Raw genomic sequence first — 21,720 nt, 5'->3', positions numbered from 1 at the left:
CATGATCTCACAAGGATATGACCAGACGAACTGGCACAAGACGAAGGGAGACAGGACAATATATGCAAGAGGTGAGTGGGAACAGGTGGAAACAATCAGGGGCGGGGCAGACGCTGACAATGGCGGGAAACCACACAAAGACAGGAAGTAAAGCAAGACATGACACAAGGGAGGTGAACTCTACAAAATAAAACAGGAACACAAATCCAGAGTCATGACAGTCTGGGGCCTGCTTGTCAGGAAACCATAAAGACAATAAAGGAAAAGAAAAATCTGACCTCACAGACAAGACCAAACAAAAAGTACGGAGAAGTGAAATTACCCAAATTGCTGTAACTTTGACAGAAAGGAGTGTATTGATGTAGGACTCCATCACTCATAGTAAGAGGCTGATTGAGAGGCTTTTAAACCACATGTTACCTGAATAATCTATGGTGGCTAACAAGGCTCACTCTCAAATAACAGAATAAAAAAACACTTGACAACCACTCATTTGTCCTCCTTTTAGCTTGATCCTGGGAGAGAATGCATTTTATGTGACTGTTGGTTCTAAAACAAATTTGTCTTTAGCTGTAATTGACTATGCCTGGTCTTAGACTTTGTGTCCTAAACCACACTCCTGTAATAAGGTTCACTCGCGTTGTGAACCTCACTCCTTGTAATGCTACACTATGAGGGCCACAGTGGTGTCAAACTCAAAGAAAAAAAAAGTTCAAAATGTATATAATCTGATTTTATCTCTCAGTTGTTCCTACAAGAAGCCTTTCACACTACTAGTTTAACTCTTAAATATTCTCTCTCTCTCTGCCCCCCTTCTTCACTCCCATAACTCCCTTCACTGTTAAAATCTTCCACTTCAGTGATCATTTGGAAACAATACACTGATCAAAGTGTTGGGGGCTGGGAGTAATGGATGGGGTTTTTGAACAGGGAGCTGAGATTGCCCTAATAAAAGGAATGTGGACTGATTCCCTAGAGAGCGTATGGCATCGGCTGGTGAGGGGAGACAGTGTTCTGTATGTACTTTAACTCCCATCAAATTTGTGAAATGACATACAGAATGACCCCGCAGAGGTCCCTCAGTGAGCGACAAGAAACACAATTATAGCTAATAAAAGGAACATGTTGGGCTGGTCCAGTGTTCATTAACAGTGAAACTTGTGACTGCATGCGTCTTTGTGAAACAACACTAGAAATCCTACTACTGGCCCCTGTAGGCCCCTAGACACATAAAAGGCCAGTCTACCTACCATCATGCAATCCACTGCAGGTATTTTGTAACTTTTTCCACAGTATTTTGCAGATTAACCGGCTTAGGGTTAGGGTTAAAGTTCTGTTGTTTGTTCATGCTACCATTGAAGAGAAACTACTCCTGCCGAGAGCTTCCTCCACAGCAGATCCCCACTAACACTCTCACAGAAACAATCAAAATGTATGAAGATAAAGATTCTGTGTACAGCCAAGTTTGATCCTGGGCCAAAAGAAAAAGCTAAATATATCTTAAGTGAACTGAACTGTGTGGTTTACAAGACAAAAGATTATTACTTTTCTTGATTCTTTATTAAAACAATATCCTTTCATATAGGTCACACGCCAATTTCATTCAATCATCACCACATTTGAAAATGAACATGTATAGAAGACGCAGACAAAAAGTTAGAGTGTGTGTCCAAATAGTGTCTTTTTCTGAGCAACAGGGTCTTTTTTCAACTGCATCATTGGGAACAATGATGCTCCCAGTGCTGATTCTTGTCCCAGACGGGTCGTCCTCCTCGCTTTACGGCTGATAGATTGAGCTCATTCATACAGTGTGAAGCCTCCTTCGGTTTGTGGTCATGGTAAAAACACAACCATGTCAAGCAAATAGATAATACAAGGCAAAATGGCGATGCTAGCCTATCAAACAACGTCGGCTAGAGTGGTGATGTGTTGTCAAGATATTGCTGTCATAGAAACTGGGAGCTCTTTTTTGATGAAATGCTGGGATGAGGCTCTCCCCAGTGCTCTGCCAGCTATGTGGACACAGGCCCTTAGGCAATAGTTTTTTGCTATTCCATATCCATATTCCAAATTATTACTTAGTATAGAGCATTAAATAATTGACTTATCATTAATTAGGCCATGTGTTACAGCTTATGAAGCATTTTTAAAGAGTGCCTTATTCTTGCACTGATAGGTGACGGTATAGCAACATTGAGTCATGAGTCCAACCAAGTTCACATTTGCAATTATGAGTCTTTTAAAAAAGCCCTTATATTTCCAGGATTGAGGTATCCTGTATGACTGCATATGACCACAATCAGCTCCAGGGAACTTATTGAATCTATCGGTTTTATTTAATTCAATATTGCTTTCCAATGTAAGAAAATATCAATGCAAAAATGGTCTTCGTTCTACAAACATTTCCGGCAATATTTCTGCCAATTATCTGCATTGATTTTGAGTGCATACTTGAGTGCATGGTTGGAGATTTCAATATCCATGTTGACCACCCCCAGGACAGAATTATCTTTCCTTCTGGATAGCTATGGACTAATCCAGCATGTGAACCCAAAATAGCAATAACACGCATGCCTTATTTATAACTTTTGACAGGCTGACAAACCCCCTCATATCAGTAGCAACTGAACTCCTCAAGTCATGCAACATTTTTGCCTCATTCTTTACAAACTACATAAAAAAAAATCAGACTAGCTATCAGTGCCTCTGCATAAGGCAAAGGGTCCATTACATTATTACATTACATTACAGGTCATTTAGCAGACGCTCTTATCCAGAGCGACTTACATTGAACTAAGTACAGGGGCAGTCTCCCTGGACTGCATGTCATCCATGCTTCCTCTTTAAACTAATTCTATCCGAATGACAAGTGCCATCAGCCACAACGCCCTGGAGGAGATTGTGTTGCATTGAAGTTCTTCCTCCTGCTTGCTGCCTTGATATTCCTCACACATGCTCCTTAAGGAATGCTTTTAATTGCATGGCATCAGACCTCCTGGAAATAGTCAATACCTTTCTTCTAAGGCCATTTTCTCAAGTCACTGAAAACAGCAGGGATCAAGCCTCTTTTAAAAAAGGACACAATAGACACCTCAATCAGGCATAATTATAGGACCATTTCAAATCTCATATTTCTTGGTAAATTCATAGAATCAGCTCAACAACTTCTTGGCACAAATCTTTTTTTTTGATGCTTTCCAATCTGATTCCGATCACATTGCAGCACTGAGGTCGCTCTCATGAAAGTATGGAACGACATATATTAATTATAGACAATGGCAATCTCTTAATAAAATACTGCTATTGTCATATATTGACAATAAGAGATTTAGAATTTTAAGAAAACCCAAATTCTGAACTTTCAAAAACAACAACAGATGTCTTGAAAACAAATACCATCTAACTTTGACTAACACAAAACACATTATACTTACCAAGGTCTCACCATATCTGCATCAGGAAATTTCAATATGAAAAAGCATGCAGGGCAATGTATGCATTAAAAACCAAGTTATACAACATTAACATAACATAACAATTAGGACATGGACAAAAATATTTGATGATGTAATAATACCAATAGTTGTATGTGGAAGTTAGAGATTGGAGCAGAACACAGACAAGAACTCAAAAGAGAACCTCCATGAAGAACTCTAAATGTTCAAAGGAAAACAACAAATGCTGTCTGCCGAACAGAACTGCGAGCCTTCCTATTACTGTTAAATATACAGAAACCAGTATAAAACCAGTCCCCTCAGTCAGCTGATGAAGCTGACCAATCCCATCAGCCCTGATTCAAAACAACCCCACAGAATAAAAATCATTCTGAACCAATCGATAGATCTAGATTTAGAACATTCGGTTTATCTGTAAATAGTTATCTGACTTTAAACAGAGATTATAACTTGGCTGAGTATCTGCACTATGTCAGAGATAGGAAATGGCCAAATACAGGCTCAGTGACCACCAACTGAAGTAGAAACAGGAAGACGCAGAAATAGATGGCTGCCCAGAGAGAAGTGTGTATGTGGGAGGTAGTTCTCCTCAGAGATTTCTAAGAAAATAACAAGTATTAAGTAACTGTGTTAAGTGTACAAAACTGTAGTGTATTGTATTGTATAGCAAATAATGGACTGCATCAGTATGATATAGAACCCATTGTGTAAAATAAATCGAAATATTACCTCTCAAGTATCATACAAGAAGAGTTCATTTTACTCCGTCAGTAACAATGACAACTCTGTAGTAGATGTGCTCTTAACATGCATTTGTTCATCCATAGCAAAACATTTTCTTTGTTTTTTAGGAATATTCTGCTCAGCCACTTCAGACAAATGTTTGTCTGCACCCTGCCAGAATGGAGCTACATGTGTGGACAACATGGATGATTATGCCTGTATCTGTGCCAGAGAGGGTGTTCAATACATGGGCAAAAACTGCGATGAACTCTATGACGCCTGCTCTTTTGCTCCATGTGAAGACTGCACCAGCACCCCTGGCACAACAGAATACTACTGCATCTGCCCGGACGGACTAACAGGAGATAACTGCACAGAGGAGGTGGACGAGTGTCAGAGCAACCCATGCTCCGAAACCCGCTCTCTGTGTGTAGACCAGATGAACGGATATTTCTGCAGATGTCCTGCTGGGTTCGGAGGACAGGACTGCAGGACACATGTGACCGACTGCATCGATGAACCCTGCAGGAACAATGGGACTTGTGTGTTACGACCACAGGGCTTTGAATGCCGCTGTGCACCAGGGTTCGAGGGGAAGACCTGTGAAGAAGATGTGAATGAGTGTTTATCGGAGCCCTGTCAGAATGGTGCTATCTGTATGGACGGAGTGGCCGAGTTCCACTGCTTCTGTGTGCCTGGTTTTCAGGGTTATAACTGTGAAATCGACATCAACGAGTGTGCTTCACGACCCTGTGAGAACAATGGCACCTGCATCAATGAGAAGGACCACTATGAGTGTGAGTGCCTGGTGGGCTTTGCAGGTACATCCAAAAGTCACACACACACACACACACACACACACACACACACACTCACACACTCACACACACACACACAGATGGATGTACAGAAAAAATACAGTTGTCCATTCAAATGACAAACTGTTACTTACATCAGTTCACAAGGTCATCTCCTTCAATTAACAACTATTGTTATATTAAATCTCACAAATTATTCATTTGTCTCAGTGGGCTTTACAAACGGTACAGGATACAACACCGTCTATCCTTAGACCCTCGCACCACACAAGGAAAAACTTCCTAAAAGAAAATTAAAGGGGGGAAATGTTAGAAACCTCAGGGAGAGACTGAGGAGGGATCCCTCTCCCAGGAGAGGAGAGAGGTGCAGTAGATGACGTGTGTACAGGATAAACAACATAGCAAAAATACAACATCCATGTGACAGAAATGATGATGTGATCGTATTTAAAAATAGAATCCAGGATGATGACAAAAAAGCTTTCTGTTGCTTGGTCGTCAGGCAGGACCAGGTCAACAGGCACAACCATGTTTCATGATCCAGACGTAACCTTTAAAAGTGACAACCTGACAGATAAGAGACACAGAAACTGCAGATGCTGAGTTACTTACATGCATTTAAAGGACATGACTGCATACAGATAGAGAGACAGAGGAGGAGAGACAAAGGAGAGAGGTGTCCCCCGGCAGTCTCAGCCTATAGCAGCATGACAATTACAATTTTTCTTTGTCTTACTTCTATTTGGGGTTTAATCATGCACATTTTGGATTTACTGTTGACAACATTTTGGAGGCTTTGGGGTATGTAAACAGGAAATATAATGTTGCCATGGAGGCAGTTCCTTTCCTCTGTCTGTCACGTCTGTCAAGAACAGTGTTGACAGTCTCTTTGCACTTCACCTCATTTTAAGGTGCAATGTGTAGTTCTATTTCATCCTTGCTGACCGCCAGAGTGGGGTATGCTGGATGTTCAGCTGCGGACAAGAAAGCCCTGCAGAGTGATTAGGATGACAGAGAAAACCGTTGGCTGCCCCCTGCCCTCTCTGGAACACATCTCCACCTCCCGCTGCCTCAGCAGAGCAAACAAAATAATAAAGGACAGCCCAGCTCTCACCCAGGTTACAGACTGTTCTCTCTCCTGCCTTCTGGGAGAAGATATAGGAGCTTCAAATCACGGACAAACAGACTAAAAATCAGTTTCTACCCCTGGGCCGTCAGGCTGCTTAACCACCACACCTAATGCAATAACCATAACCATCTTCACACACATAATTATTCCCCCGTATGATTGCTTATGTTGTCTGTCCTACTGCTGTGTTTTTAATGTTATGTATTTCTTTGTATTTTTTGCACACTGAGACAGAGTGGCACTCTGAATCTCGCTGTACTTTTTGTATAATGACAATAAAAGGCTTTAACTTTAACTTAACTTTAAAACATCTTCAACCAGACTGACAATGTACATGTCAGAAAGATCAACAGTTCAATAAGATTAGAAGAATAAAATAAACTGGAAGCTTAGCATCAAAATGTGTGCAGTTTTTAATAGGAACAGCTTCCTGTTTCAAGTGCACAATAATGCCTCTAAAAAGCTGGAAATAGCAGGCAACGTGTTACTTTAACAAACTTCAATCTTCACAATAGAAACAGAAGATTAGTTTAGAGTTAGCAGTGTTGGAACATTAGCTGAAAATACTATGGACTGACAAATGACAGTTTCAAACCTCTTCATACTGACTGGACGTAGAAGGCCCAAAGAAAAATGCACTAACTACATATTAAGAGCCATGATAGGGTCACTTACGCTTTTCAAAATCCAATTTCAACAGTATTCTCCCATTTCCCTAGCACACAACCACAATATGGTGTTTAAAGATTTAATGGAATTGTACAAGGTATTGGATGTTGGGGATGATGAATGATTGTGAGGGGAGGGGTGAAGGAAGAAGAGGGATGTTGTCCGTTAGGCTAGTCCGGAGGACATACTGAAGACCAGGCAGAGTGAGACTCAGTGTGGGGGTTCTGCCCAATCTGAACACAAGCCCTCAGACGTTACCTAGAATGAGACATTGGACCAGATTGAATAGGAAAAGATGAGAACGAGACAGGAAGAGAGGATGACGGGATTAAGGGATGAGGGGAATCGGGAAGAAGTTATCAATGGATGAAGGGATGACGGGAAGGATTGTCTTTATTGTAATTGTATTATGTTTGTTATTCTGTGCACACAACATCTATTGCATGGCTGCCTGTCTTGGGAGAGGGATCCCTATTTCTGTTGCCCTTCTTAAAATAAATAAAAGTTGACTTGACTGTTATGCACCTGATGAGTATAGAAACACATCAGATACTTACACAATACACAAAGAGCGGAAGGAAAGTTGTGTCAGTAGGTGCCCACACCTCATTTTTGACCTTGGGCCCCATAGTAGATTATTCCAGCCCTGGATTACTGCGCCATAGTACATGTTCTAGTATTAATGTTCTGTATGTAATTTCATATGCAATCATCACCTAAATCTAAAATTGTCAATAATACTGCTCATAGTCAAAAGTTTGTATCAACAAACGTTTTCAACTGAAGATAGCAATGAATGTTTACTTTTGTTCATGCACTGAATTTGTAAAAACTTGTAACATGTGCATACAGTATAATGAGACCTGACAAACAACGTACACTGTTGCAGGTACATGACAGTTACAGGTGAAATGCAGTTATATAACCTAATATTGCTCCAGTGACAGAAGCCCAGCCTCCTCCATGTGTGTTTGGAGCTGTGAGTGAATTCAAATATTGTGTCATCATTAATCATCTCCTCAAAGAAACCATCAGCAGTGACGCAAGGACTTCTTGTTCCTCATCTCATATGTTAATTCCAAAGTGTTTTGTTTGTTCCTGATAAACTGGGCACAAGGAGTATTTTAAGTGCACAGTAAGATGTTGTTAGTCAGGCATCTTATCTTTGGCTCAGATAAAATGTCCGTGCAGAGTGAGAGAAAACATTCCCATCTTGCTTTTCTTACCCAAGCCTGCTCTGTGTCAGAGGAGCTTGCTGTTATCTGTGAGTGCTGGGGTCAGATCAGCACTGCTGCATTCCCCCGTCATGAAAGTAAAAAAAGCTGTTATCATGGTGGCTATCTGGAGACCACAATAGCTGATATAGACATTAGGAGTGTTGTTTTATGCAAATGTCACTGATCATGTCAGTAGGCAATAGCTACATTTACCAGATATGTCAACTTCATTACATCATCACTATTATCATCATCATAATTGCTTTCATGTTTTTTTACCAGTGCTTTCTAACTACACGTTGACTTCCCCCTCCTCCACCAGGAGTCAACTGTGAGACTGAAATAGATGAGTGTGAGTCCAGCCCCTGCCACAACGGAGCCCACTGCCATGACCTGATCGCCATATACTTCTGTGAGTGTCTGCCCGGGTTCGACGGCATTGACTGCGAGGTTGATGTTGATGAGTGTGCCAGTAAGCCGTGCCAGAATGGAGCAGTCTGTCATGACATGGTGAACAGGTAGGCCAACCAACAAGCTACATAATGCTATCTACAGGAACTACAACACTGGGGTGGCCATGTGCTGCTCCATCAGATGTTCCCACTCTTATTATTGTACCTACCTGGAAACTACATAAGTCTTTGCGCTTTTTATATGACACAAGCAAAAACAAACATATTATATTATTTTGTATGAATATATGCAAAAGTAAAAAGTAACATCAATATAGACAAATATTACTGATATTAAAAAGTTTTTGGGATAAGGATATTATGTCTTTTCCAGCTAGCATCTTTGTTTCAATTAGGAAATAGAGCTGATATTATTATTATTTGATCTAATATCAGGCAGTGGACGGACAAGATATTTGAAAAGAGTTTTAGAGCATTCTGGAAATGTCTTCATATCTCTTAAACTTGGGGTGTTAAAACATCACATAAGAGGAACACACTGGGACTATATTATACAATTATTACTGTTACAACCCCAAGAAAGTTCAATAACATCCTTTAAAAAGAGTGAAAAAGTAGCAGGTAAACCATTTTGATTCATCTTAAAAGAGTTACTTAACACCAGGCTGAAAAGCATGGTTTTGTTTTTGTACATATTGGAGACAAAGCACCTGCACAACAGTGTCCTGGAGTACACTGCGGTAAAGTGAGATTTAAACCACTGGGGGTCAGCAAAAACCAGATTTACAGTGAATACACGATGACCTCAAAGATGTACCAAAGCAAAGTACTAAAAATAAAAGAAAGAAAGAACTCATAGTGGTGAGTCAGAAACTATGAAACCAAAGAAGACACTATACTTGACGGAAACAGAACTGAAAAAGAAAAAACAAACAAGAATTAAGTCAAAAAGAAAGAGTGGCTGCTGATGAAGACCGAAAGGGGGCTTTTATTTTAAGGAGACAATCTGAGTCTTCTTCAGTTAGCACTCAAAGTGGTGTGGAAGGTTTTGCATCTCAGGCAACTTACAGAGGGTGACCTCTTTCATTGATTAAGGCTGTTGGGGCTGAATGCCATCTGCAGACACGACTCAGGGCTGAAAAATGCACTAACAATATTTGTCATTCAATATTGTAAAAGACAGGACAGTAGGATCATAGGTATTCGTAGTTTACATGCAATAGGCGACACTATTATCTATCACAAAGAACTACAGTGAGTATATATATATATAGGAAACTAGGCCTATTGAATTAACAATGCAAAGATTTACATTACTGTGGAACAGGGGTGCCCAAAAGGTTGATTACGAGTTGATTGAGGTTAGATCTACCCACGTAAAAAAAAAAAAATTGAGCACACACACCTACAGTCAGAGACAGAGCAGAGGAAAGGAGAGGAGTGAACTAAAACAATCCATGCCATGCTGTGGAGACTCCTGCCCCACTCAGAGTAGGTTGGGTGTGGGAAACAACAGGTGTTGTCGCTCTCCTCTGGCCAGTTCTCTCTCACGTGATAACTGCCCAAGTGATGGAGTGATCCGGTGTAGTTTTTTTATCAGTGTTGTTCAACCTTTTTTGAGCCAAGGTACATTTTTTACATTAAAAGAAATCATGCCAAAATGACACATTTACAATGAAAATTTAGTCTCTAAATTTTTTTAAACTCACTCAGTGTGAAACCTGGTCCTGTTTATTTTCCACTGATGCGTATCTTTTCCAAAACAATCTTTTCGATGTCTGCAGACATGTCATCTGCCGATTGTGTAATCTGAGAGAGGGACTTCGGCTACTTCTTTAACCGCGTCAGGGCCGAGCATCTCATTTACAATGGCCCTACAGGCAGGTAGTATTAATGTCTCTGCCACAGTGTGTGGCTTTCTTGATTTGGCTACGAGTTCAGCTACTAAGTAGCTCATAAAAGTTGCCTGTTCCTCCTTGTTTTTTCTCAGGCGAACAAAATAGTCTGTGTTCTTGCTTTGAAGTGATGGGTGTTTCGTTTGGAGATGACGTTTAAGCTTGCTTGGGACCATGGCACTGTTGTTGAGCTTTTCCCCACACACCAAGCATAACGGAGTCGGTGCAGTCGGATCCCTGGTGAAAGTAAATCCAAACGAAAGATAACTTTCGCTGTATTGTCTCGAGCTCACCGTTTTTTGCTTTCTTTTGAGCACCACTCAATTACGCTCTTCATCTAGGTTAAAATTTTGTCCAGGGCCCAGTTCGTAGTCTTCATTTTTCCTTTACAAATATTTATCCATCGTTGTTGTACGTCTTGTCACCAAGACCTTTCGTGCGCACAACTAATTAAATTGTCTTAAATGAACAAGGTCATTATTGCGCTATCTACTGCCACCTAATGACATGGAAGAGTATTTAATTACTCTGCCAGTCACTACATTGCAGGCACAGACGCGCATCCATGGCAAATTATTTGCAGTAACTAAATAATTTTCTTTTGGACTAATTAAATGGAATTGGGTAATTTCATTGGGACATGGGGTTATGATGAGCTGCCTGAAAAATCATTTCCCGATGGCTGCTTGGCACCAACATCTGGGTGTTTTCTTCTCCTGTCTGTGTGTCACTGCTCACACGATACAACCTGCCCCTAATCACAGTAAAGTGTGGGTGAGTCAGTGTATATTGAAATACAGGGTTTCTGAGCAGTTTCAAGTACTTGCCATCTGATCACCAAAAAATGCAAATCTTGCAGAAATATCCAAAGGTTTTGATACCAAACCACAGCATGGATCTAAGGTGTTCCTTGGTGTAATAATGTGGTATTTTGGAGTGATTTTAGATTTTTTTTAATTCTCGAGTGTTCAAAAATATTGGTATCAACCCAAAATTGCTGCAACAACTTATGAGACATAACAGAGCATGGGGATGGTCATCATATACTTCTACTATAATGTTCTGAGCACTTATTCATTCTAAACCTTCGCCTAACCTGACACACAGTGCTGAGCTTGTCAGCTATCAGATGATGTGCACCACTTCTATGTGGCACATACTGTTGACCTGCTATGTCCCCCTGAAGATCCCATGTATCCCACTAAAAAAAGGGGGTGGAATGGTAAGAGGTTCTCTGAGAAATCTCCATGGAGGTTTCCTCTTTAGTTCCTGCTCATTGTCCTGCTGTATACAACTCATTTGTGTCTTGCAGCTATGAATGTGACTGCAGTGATACAGGATTCCAGGGTGATTACTGTGAGCTGGACATCCCTGAGTGTGCCTCTGATCCCTGTCAGCATGGCGCCTCATGCTTAGAAGGAGTCAAAGGATACACCTGCCTCTGCTGGTCAGGTACTGAACTACATGCAGCACATTAATCATTCCTGTACCAACACAAAGACATGCAAGGATTGACAACTGTTTCCACTGTCCAAGTGAGTCTGAGCCCAGAGCGGAGGAATAAACAAAAAGTACATCTGAGGCTGAAGGGAATGTCATAGTTTTGCAGATATTTGGTCATGAACCAAAGTATTGGACACACTGAAATTTTGACTTGATGATGACACTAAATAAAAAGACAAAGAATCACCAAATTGATTACAATTCAGCCTGAGAGGGACATGAATTTCCATGGAAATCCACCTAATAGTTATTAAGATATTTTACTGAGAACCACATATTAATATCAATGTCATACTGGCACCAAAATGTCAGAGAATCACCAACATCAGTAGTATACTTCCTTTGGGAACCATGAATGTCCTTATAGTTATTGAGATAATTTAGTCCGGTCCAAAGTGTTGGACCAACTGACCTTGCCTATATGTTAGCATGGCTAAAAGAAAAAAAAGCATAATGCAATATATACATAATCAGAGTTATACATTAAAAGACTTTGATTCTCAGATTATCAGTTTTGTCGGAATTTGATGAATTTGTAGTGGAGACGGATTAAAGCTTCTTTGATGATGTCGGTCGTTCATTTGCATTCTTATGTAAGTGAAGAATCTACTTAGAAAACACTCTTCCTCAAAGTTTTTGATCTTAGAACACTTCATATGTGTTAGTGTGTTCAAACAGATGTTCTTCCTTTGTTTTCTCTAGGTTATGAAGGACCAAACTGTGAGGTTGATATAGATGAGTGTGCCAAGCAGCCCTGTGACAACGATGGCGAGTGTTTTGAGCATTCAGATCCATCTCACTGGGAGCTGGACTGGGAGCTCAGCTTTGCAGATGCAGCTGGGTATATCTGCCAGTGTCAGCCAGGGTTTGCAGGTCGGTAAAACAAAAGAAACCAAACAGCCATTATCACAAATTCTCACACCTTTTCAAATGTTCTGACAATCGTTTAATTTCTTTCACATAACAGGAGAGAACTGCTCCGTCAACATTGATGAGTGTGAGTCTGAACCCTGCCAGAATGGAGGCACCTGTGAGGATAAGACTAACGGCTATAGCTGTACATGCTCTGTGGGATTTCTAGGTGAGTCTTGTAATAAATGGATACAATCATCTGTTGCATGTTACATTTAAGAATATGACACATACTAAATTTAGCCTTTGTATCAGTGGCAAGGATTGTTGTCTCAACATAAGAGAAGATTTAACATCTTCTGATCATTAAAAATTACCTAAACTAGAGAACATAAAAGTGAAACAATCACAATAGTTTATGTTTAATGGACTAACTATGACACTATAACACTTGTTTTAACCATAAATCCAACTGATCTGCCAAACGTTGTTCAGTCTCTGTGAACTTTCACATTTTATCAGAGATTGCAAAAGAGCCAGGGTTTATACTACAATTACTGGATGACCTGCTCTCCCGGACATACAGCCATCACATGTAAATCAAGAGCTTTGAGAGACCATGACCATGTCATCCTAATGTCCCCAGTTGAAGTTCAGTCCAGGCCTTTGTTGTATGTAGTCCCCTCTCTCCCTTCATTTCCTGTCACATAACTACTGTCTTCTATCTAACAAAAACATGGAGATATGTGTTACTTAAATGTAACTGTGTAAACATCATAATGCTTTAATAAGAAGCTAGAACAAGCTCATACTGAATATCCTTATATATTAGATCCAGAAGAGATACGATAAACCTTTATTGATCTACAGAGGAGAGATTTGGTTGTTGCAGCAGCACAAGGACAGCAACATGAAGCTAAATAGAGTAGTATTTAGAATGTATATAGAAAGAAAAGAAGGAAATAATAGGAGGTATACAAAACTAAAATAAGAATAAAACAAAACAAGAGCATTGGGAGAAAATAAGTGCTGCCCGCCTTCATTACATCATCATATATAAGTTCATTCTTGTGGGCACTTGGAAAAATGTTGAAAATATATTCCTTTTTTTTCATTTTATGCCCTCTCTGTAAAATAAAAGTTCAACAAGTATCATTAATGATATTCCTTGTTATTCACGTTAAAAGAAATGTAATGATTTATGGCATTATAACTTTGTTATACTGCACAAAATACTTTTTGATACTTGATACTTACTGTGCTCATTTTCAGGTTCATACTAGTTTTTGGGAGTTTCTACACAAACATGTTTACTTGCTTTAATGTTTGATGTTTCCTCTTAGAGTGTGCGGGCCCGCCTGCGGGCCCAGCAGGTGTTTTATTGCCCCTGCTCAGCTCAGCGTCCTGGTGGCGCGCGCATCGTAAAGGAAATGTGCGCCTCTTTCGTTAGATGCATCACTTTCCATGGTTTGTTTTTTCAAAATAAAATGTATTTCCAAAATAATATTTATTATTTATTGTAACAAAGAAAATACAAAAAAACATACAAATATTAGAAAAAAAAATTCTTTATACTTCACTTACTCTGTGTGATTACTACTAACAGGTAATATGGGTATATAATAGTTATTTATACATTAAAAAAAAAACTAATTATTAATAAATATTATAATATGTACAGTACATGTACATATTGCACAGTTGGTGTACGCCTGGTGTTACTCTTAGACAAACCTGTCTAATAAATTACGTTTTTATCCCTTTTCATCTGAAATTTGGTGGTGAACTTGATAACACTTGGTTCTATGTTTCTATTGTGTATTTCAGCTCGGGACTACCAGCTATACCCATCTTCAGACATCTTTTTCAACAACAAACTTCAGACGGAGTGTATTTTCTTCAAATTCAGTAGATTCAGACCACTATTACTCAGTGCCAGAAGCACTTGGAGTGATTCTTCACTGTTTTGCAAGAACAATAAGAGAGTTATCTTTTGAATGAGACCAAAATCATGCAGCTGGTGCAAATAGGTTGAAGAGCAGCTTTCACTTTGGGTATGTCGTTTGTAGGTATTTTCTAAGAGGCGTCTGATCCCCTCCTGGAAAAAAAAAGCCCAGTCTGCTCTGATTGGCTTGCAAGAACAATTGCAAAGGTTTCATTAAATTCCTGGAATTCAAGGTACCTGCCATGAGTGTTTGCATTTGGGTCCTATCAGCTTTTCCATGCTCTCTCCAGAGCGTAGCATAAAAACATGGAAAGATAAAACAGAAAGATAAAAGGATAAAAAAGTTGCTTTTTTTACACTGCATGAAAGAAAGGTGAAATTAATGAGCTGTGTCTTCAATGTTATTGCAGAGGTTATGAATTCAATGAATTAGAATGGTCCTTGAAGAATGTTGTACAAATTTAAATGGCCGTTGATAGGAAAAAGGTTTCCCACCCCGGGTGTAGATCCTCACATATCCTCACACAACAGCCATACTGAATGGCTTGTTGAATCCCATGTTTGTACTTACTGGGTTGTCTTATTACACAGTTTTAGTTTGGTAGGCACTCAAGATACCCAAATGTATGTTTATTATATGCCACAGTGGAAATTGAATTGCTTTGTTTCCAATATGTAACCAATCTTTTGAGTAAAATCTGTGTATAATTATGCCAGTCTACTTCGTAATTACGATAAAACAATAATATACAATAAAACCTAGGTTAGAATAGAGTAGCAAATATAAAAACAGTATAACATAGTAAAGTGTAGTTTAATATAATGTATAATAGATAAGAGAATATATAGTGTGTATAATAATGATTTGAACCTTAAAGCTACTTAAGGGAAAGCTGTATGTTAAAGGAAATGTCTCCAGTCTGTCTTTGCCAGCTGCCCATGTAAACATTGTAACAAGTTTTGCCTGCTAATAATTTCTCCTATGGGAACTAGTGCTGCAACTAATAACTTTTAGAATTTTTAATAATAACTTGATTCATTCAGTTTTAATGGGAGCGTACAACGTGCACATGGTCTGTTTGAGTGCTCTGTGAGAGAACGCTCTCCAAACCAAGAAATGTTTAAAGAAAAGAAGAAATAGGTGAAATCCCAAACGAAGGTTTTCCCCTAATAACAATTTCTGACTAGTCTTTTCTTACAACTAAAGAGAAATTAGAACTGTACATACAGTGTAGTTTAGAGTATGTATTTCTTGCGTGGACAATGTTCTCTTGTTTTCCTGATAATCACTTGTCTTCTCTGTGTAATGGTTCATTGGAATATTGTTTACATCTTTTTACCAAAATAATTGCTAAGCCCCGCTGCAATTTGTTATTGTTATTGGTAAAGTGGCCTCCAGTAAAGCAGGTGGCAGTATTATGTTTAACTTTAGCAAAAAAAACGTTATCCGCCATTAAACATACAGAAGAAGAAAACAGGAACAATAACACAGAAGGTGAAGACAAAACAATATGGATGAGAGACACAATGAATGGGAGATAGATGGAGACGCAGTTGTACCTGCCACAAAAGTTCAAACTTTATGAAAGTAACTAGAAAAATGGGAGGAGACCTTCCCTTATTTAATAAAAGAGTCAGGCAAACTCAAACTCATTTTTGTAAAGTGTGCCATTCAGATGTTAGCATTGCATGAAAAATCATCCAAGCACAAGCACGCCAAGAGGCACAAAAACATACACTGTCAATGACTAATTCGTGACAAGAACTGTGTCGGAGGCAGACCAAGTGACCAAAGCTGAGGGAAAGATGTCAATGCTTTGCGCTAAAAATAATATAGCCTTCAGCTAGCCTTGAGGCAGGCAAAGTCTGCAACCTTTGTTTACAATAGGTCCCTTGCAGATGCTAGGGACTCCCACACTGAATAAAATGTATATATGCAATTAAAATACATACATCTTATAAACATGTCTGTACAAGTAATACATACTTTAAATAAACATGTATTTCCTGAACCCGTCCCTTATGCGTTTACACTTACATTATATGGGTAGGGGCTGGCTGGCTCAGAGCTGTTAAAGTATGGGCGGAGTCCGCCAGAAAATGTCCCTTATTTTGAAATTCCAATGTTGACATGTATGGCTCTGGTGGCTCTCTTAGTTGCCACCTCGATATCTAACCCTTAGTTTTGTCTCCTTGCAGGCGAGCTGTGTGAAGTGAACATTAATGAATGTGAGAGCCAGCCCTGTCACAATGGTGGCTGGTGTGAGGACGGCAGAGCATTCTACACCTGCCACTGTCCTGAGGTGCAGCCAGTGGAACTTCCCTGGGGAGGCGATCACTGTGATGTCAAACTCTACGGCTGTGTGGATCATGAATGCCAGAATGGAGCCACCTGCCACTCGTGGCTGGAGGGTGGTCAACACGGTCACACATGCTTGTGCCCTCATGGCTTCTATGATGAGCAGTGCTCCACAAGAACAACATTCTCCTTCTCCACTCCTGGATTCATTCACATCCAGGTCGTTCTAGAAGAGAGGACCCGGAGGGAGGTTGAGCACCGTGTTCACCGTGGTTACGGGGTACAGCTACGCTTCCGGACAACTATACACAATATGTTGCTCTTCTACAGAGGAGATGTGGACAATCACCTCTTCTTGGACATTGTGAATGGAGGTCTTCACGCAAAAGCTTTTTCTGAGGAGTCTGAACTGGATGTATCATTTCCTGGCTTGGTTAGTGATGGAGGCTGGCGAGATGCTCATGTGTTTGTAGATAATGAAGGTCTGGTTTTGATCATGAGAGGACCTGGCTGTGACAGGGACGGATGCCTAGTTACAGATGGTGGTGCTGATGAACCACCTTTCCAGCCCTCTGAAGCCTTCACTCATATTTATGTAGGTGGAGCCCCAGAGGAGCTTTTAGAGTACTCTGTGAGTGGGGCAGGCTTTATTGGATGTATGGAAGACCTGATGATCGACTCTAAGCCTATCCTTCCACAAACACTTCCAGAAGACCAAGGCCATGAGATGGGATGCAGTAAAACTGAATGGTGTAAGCCTGAGCCTTGTTATGGACATGGACGCTGTGTGGATCTGTGGACCAGCTATCAGTGTGACTGCTACCGACCCTTCCACAGTGAGAAATGCTCTGAAGGTAAGCATGGCCAGTCCTTTCTAAGCTTTGGACAGAACTTGTCAGACCAGTCCTAAAAGGTGTTATTTGCTTAGCTTAAAGTAACAATTTCACAGTGTAAAATATTATTTTACAAGTAAAAGTCCTACATTCAAAATATTACTTAAATAAAAGTAGGAAAATATTATGGAAAAAAAATACTTCAAGTCAAGTACTCCTTATGCAGGTTGCAGGAACACTTTATAACAAGCATGATTCATGCATGGATAACTGATTGTTTATTAAACTTGAGTTATTTTAATGCATAATGTATACAAATTATTAGTAATGCTAGAAGTGATGTTATTGTATCATTATAATTAGTTAATACATTATATATTGTATTATAGCTGATAAGAGACAGTGATTACATTAGTAAACTATTTATTAAGGGTTTATTGTTGCACACACTATAACATTTGATAAACTTTAAGTTTTTGTTCTATATGCCTAAATAATGTTTAGATGCTTTACAAACCAAGTATTAATCATTAACAGAACAATTTTTAACCATTAACAAAACAATTATTAACCATTAACAAAACAATTATTAACCATCAACAAAGTGTTTAAAATATCTGCTCCATCTATCTATGTATTGTTTTTACAAATCATTTGGTTATCATTAACAAATACTTCATAAAGTTTATAAAAGGTATATAATGTGTGCAACAATAAATAAAATAAATAAATAAAAATAACATTCATTATCATTTAATTTGTTAACAGTAAAATAACTTTCACCTTTTAAGTTTAATTAACTATCAATTTACTGTGCAAAAACGTTGATTGATATCAATGAAATCGATTGACATTGTTAGGCTCGGGCAGGGGTGTCAAACATACGGCCCACAGGCCAAAACTGGCCTGCCAGCGGGATGACTTTGCAAAGTGTAAAATTTACAGAGAAGACATTATTTCAAATGTTTCCACTAAATGTTTTGTGCCTTCGTAGATACACTGTGATCTGTAAGTTGTAATGCACATGTGTAAATGATAAACTGAGGCATACTATTGTTGAAATTGCAAATTTTAGGTTGTTCACACAATAATGTTTTGTAAAAAGATAGTTCATTAGATGTGAAACAAAAAGGCAACTTTCCCCGCTATTATTCTTGAAATTATTAATTATCTTAGCACATAGATTATAGAGACGTGCGTAAAACCCAACGTAGCTCCACCCAGCATACATCCTAAAGTCATTGAAACCAGTTTGGGTGTGTAGAGCTTTTAATTTGAAAAGGAAATAATAACTTTAGCTGTCAAATAGATGGAGGCAAAAGTACATTTCCCTTTTAAATTTAGAATATAGTAGAAGTATAAAGTAGCATTTCAAAGATGATTTGAATTCGGAGGATACAAACTGTCACCATAGTCCCCTAACGATGATAATGATAATAAAAGTCTAAATCGTCTAGACTATAGCCGCATTTCAGACAATCTCTCTACACTGACTGTTAACCTGCACTCAACTAAAGCCCGTCAAATGTGATGGTCAATAATACTCGGACTTCAAACGGAAACAAGAACGCTTTCTATACCAAAATCTTGTCCCGTTGCATTTCTGCATTCATATGCAGAGTCTGCTTATAGAGATTACATCAAACATAATTGGCAGAATTTGTAGATGAGAAGCCAATAAAGAATCATAGCAGAGGAAAATGTTTGTTTAACTTGTATTCTTTGTTATTTTAAATAAAACCCTTATGACTGCAACTTGACTTGAACTGTTGCTGATCATTCAAACTTTGATGATTGTTCTATTTTGACATTTGGTTTCTATTTTCATGACTTGACAATATATGTATGGCACTTTGTAAGTGACGACAGCTCCTGTGTCCTCATTACCAGACACAAAAAGATACAATTATCTGCAGCATTAACTCCAACTGTGACCACTGTTTACTATGGCAAAAATAATTAAAGCAATTTTTTCCTTTTTGATGCCCAACTTCAAGTGTTGATTTCCACAGGTTTGTGGAAACAATTTAAGCTAAGTCCTCTTACTAAATGTTGTATTAGTAATGTTGTAGTTCTATATTGTGTTTAATTAATCCAAATCTCCAATTCTCTCCTGTCAGAATTCCCTTCATGGACATACAGTCATGAGGACACAGTGAGTTTCAGTGTCTACAATGTAGGTAAGAGCCACAAGAGCAACTTCAATGTGTCTTTCTTCCTGAGGTCATTAAAGCCAGACGGGCTGCTGTTCCAGCTGAGGAGACCCACAGAGGAAGAGGGCGGAGAGGTCTACTTCTCCGTCTACCTGGGGATGGGGAGGCTTTTTGTCAGCTCTCTGCCTAACAGTGCTCCACTGACTGCTCCGATATTTGTGACTACTGGCGAGAAGCAACTTCTACAGGTGGAAGTCCAATACAGACAAGTGATCTTTGAGCATGCAGGCCTTCGCTATGGAATAGGAGAGATCCCTGAAGTAAATGTTAACAGTGGGGATCAGGCCTATGTAGGTGGACTTCCAGCAGACTGGGACTCTGACGTGTGGGGGGGGCATTACAAAGGTTGCCTGCAGGACCTTCGTTTAGACTCGGTGCATCTAGATGTAAATGCCTGGAACAGCTCGGAGGAGGAGGTATCTTTACCAAGTGATGCTGAAAATGTAAAGAAGGGCTGTGTCAGTGATGATACTTGCAAGGTAAGAAATAGTTTCTTAAAATGCTTTGTTCATTACAGTAGTACTGTCACTAAAAGTAATGTGAGTTAGTTCTACGGGATCTTTATAGGACACACTTGACTTTACTTCACTTCAAGTGATGATGGGAACTGCTATAGGCTTGTAAAAAAGACACCGTCCCTGGAGACAGAAGGTTCAATCACTCATAACTAAAGTTAGCTCTGAATTTTTTCTAAGTCAAGGGAAGGGTACCCTCAAAAATATTCATAATTCCTTTGCCCTGCTTTTATTAATTAGTTTTATGAAATACATTAAATAAAATGTATTTAAATACCCCAATATCACAAATTACAGATTTGTCTCAGTGGGCTTTACAGACTGTACAGCATACAACACCCTCTGTCCTTAGACCCTCGCATCGCACAAGGAAAAACTTCCTAAAAGAAACCCCACAATTAAAAGGGGAAAAATGGAAGAAACCTCAGAGAGAGACTGAGGAGGGATCCCTCTCCCAGGACGGACAGATGTGCAATAGATGATGTGTGTACAGAATAAACAATATAGTAAAAGAACAACATCCAGAAATGTTGATAAAAAATAAAGGATGAATCCAGGATGATGTTAAAACATTAAAGTAGGCATCAGGCAGGACCAGGGCAGCAGGCGCAGCCAAGATTCAGGATCCAGACATAAACTTTAACAGTGGCAACCTGCCACATGAGAGACACAGAAACTCCGGGATGATGCCCCGGATGCTGAGTTAGAATCATACATTTACATAAATGCATACAGATAGAGAGGGAGGGGAGGCGAGAGGAAGAGAAGGAGGAGAGAGGAAGAGAAGGAGGAGAGAGGTGTAAGTCCCCCGGCAGTCTAAGCCTATATCAGCATAACTAGGGGCTGGTCCAAGGCAAGCCTGAGCAAGCCCTAACTATAAGCTTTATCAAAAAGGAAAGTCTTTAATGTGTCCTCAAATGTGGAGAGGGTGTCTGCCTCCTGAACACAAACTGGAAGCTGGTTCCACTGGAGAGGAGCTTGATAGCTGACATACTATCACCTGCATTGCCACCTGTGTCTGCTTTACATATTAGTTTGGCACCATGTTGTAGTTAAATTACAATACACCAGTCCAGCCAAAAGAACAAACCAAAAAAGCCCAAAATGGGACACAGAATTGACCCTTAACAGTTTTGGATACCTGTGATAACCTACCATAGCAAACTGTTTAAAAATGTTCTGGAGATTATTTGCTGTCTGAGTTCCTTGTGTCTGTGTCTTATATCAACTCTCAATACTTT

At 39.4% G+C, this 21,720-nt stretch overlaps 1 protein-coding gene across 1 annotated transcript in view; it reads left to right on the top strand.

Moving 5' to 3' along the window:
* The window catches only part of crb2a (crumbs cell polarity complex component 2a), a 34,611-nt gene that overhangs the window by 4,671 nt on the left and 8,220 nt on the right, over positions 1-21,720 (top strand). Inside the window, exons 2-8 of the mRNA XM_029444959.1 lie at positions 4,307-4,999; positions 8,334-8,529; positions 11,632-11,771; positions 12,525-12,695; positions 12,790-12,903; positions 16,819-17,772; positions 19,872-20,443. Of these exons, the coding sequence (XP_029300819.1) occupies positions 4,307-4,999; positions 8,334-8,529; positions 11,632-11,771; positions 12,525-12,695; positions 12,790-12,903; positions 16,819-17,772; positions 19,872-20,443 (2,840 nt within the window). The remainder of the gene's footprint in view (positions 1-4,306; positions 5,000-8,333; positions 8,530-11,631; positions 11,772-12,524; positions 12,696-12,789; positions 12,904-16,818; positions 17,773-19,871; positions 20,444-21,720) is intronic.

Source organism: Cottoperca gobio, chromosome 12 (assembly GCF_900634415.1).
Source record: "Cottoperca gobio chromosome 12, fCotGob3.1, whole genome shotgun sequence".
In the NCBI taxonomy this organism is placed as follows: domain Eukaryota; kingdom Metazoa; phylum Chordata; class Actinopteri; order Perciformes; family Bovichtidae; genus Cottoperca; species Cottoperca gobio.
This window is presented reverse-complemented; position numbering and strand designations above follow the sequence as displayed.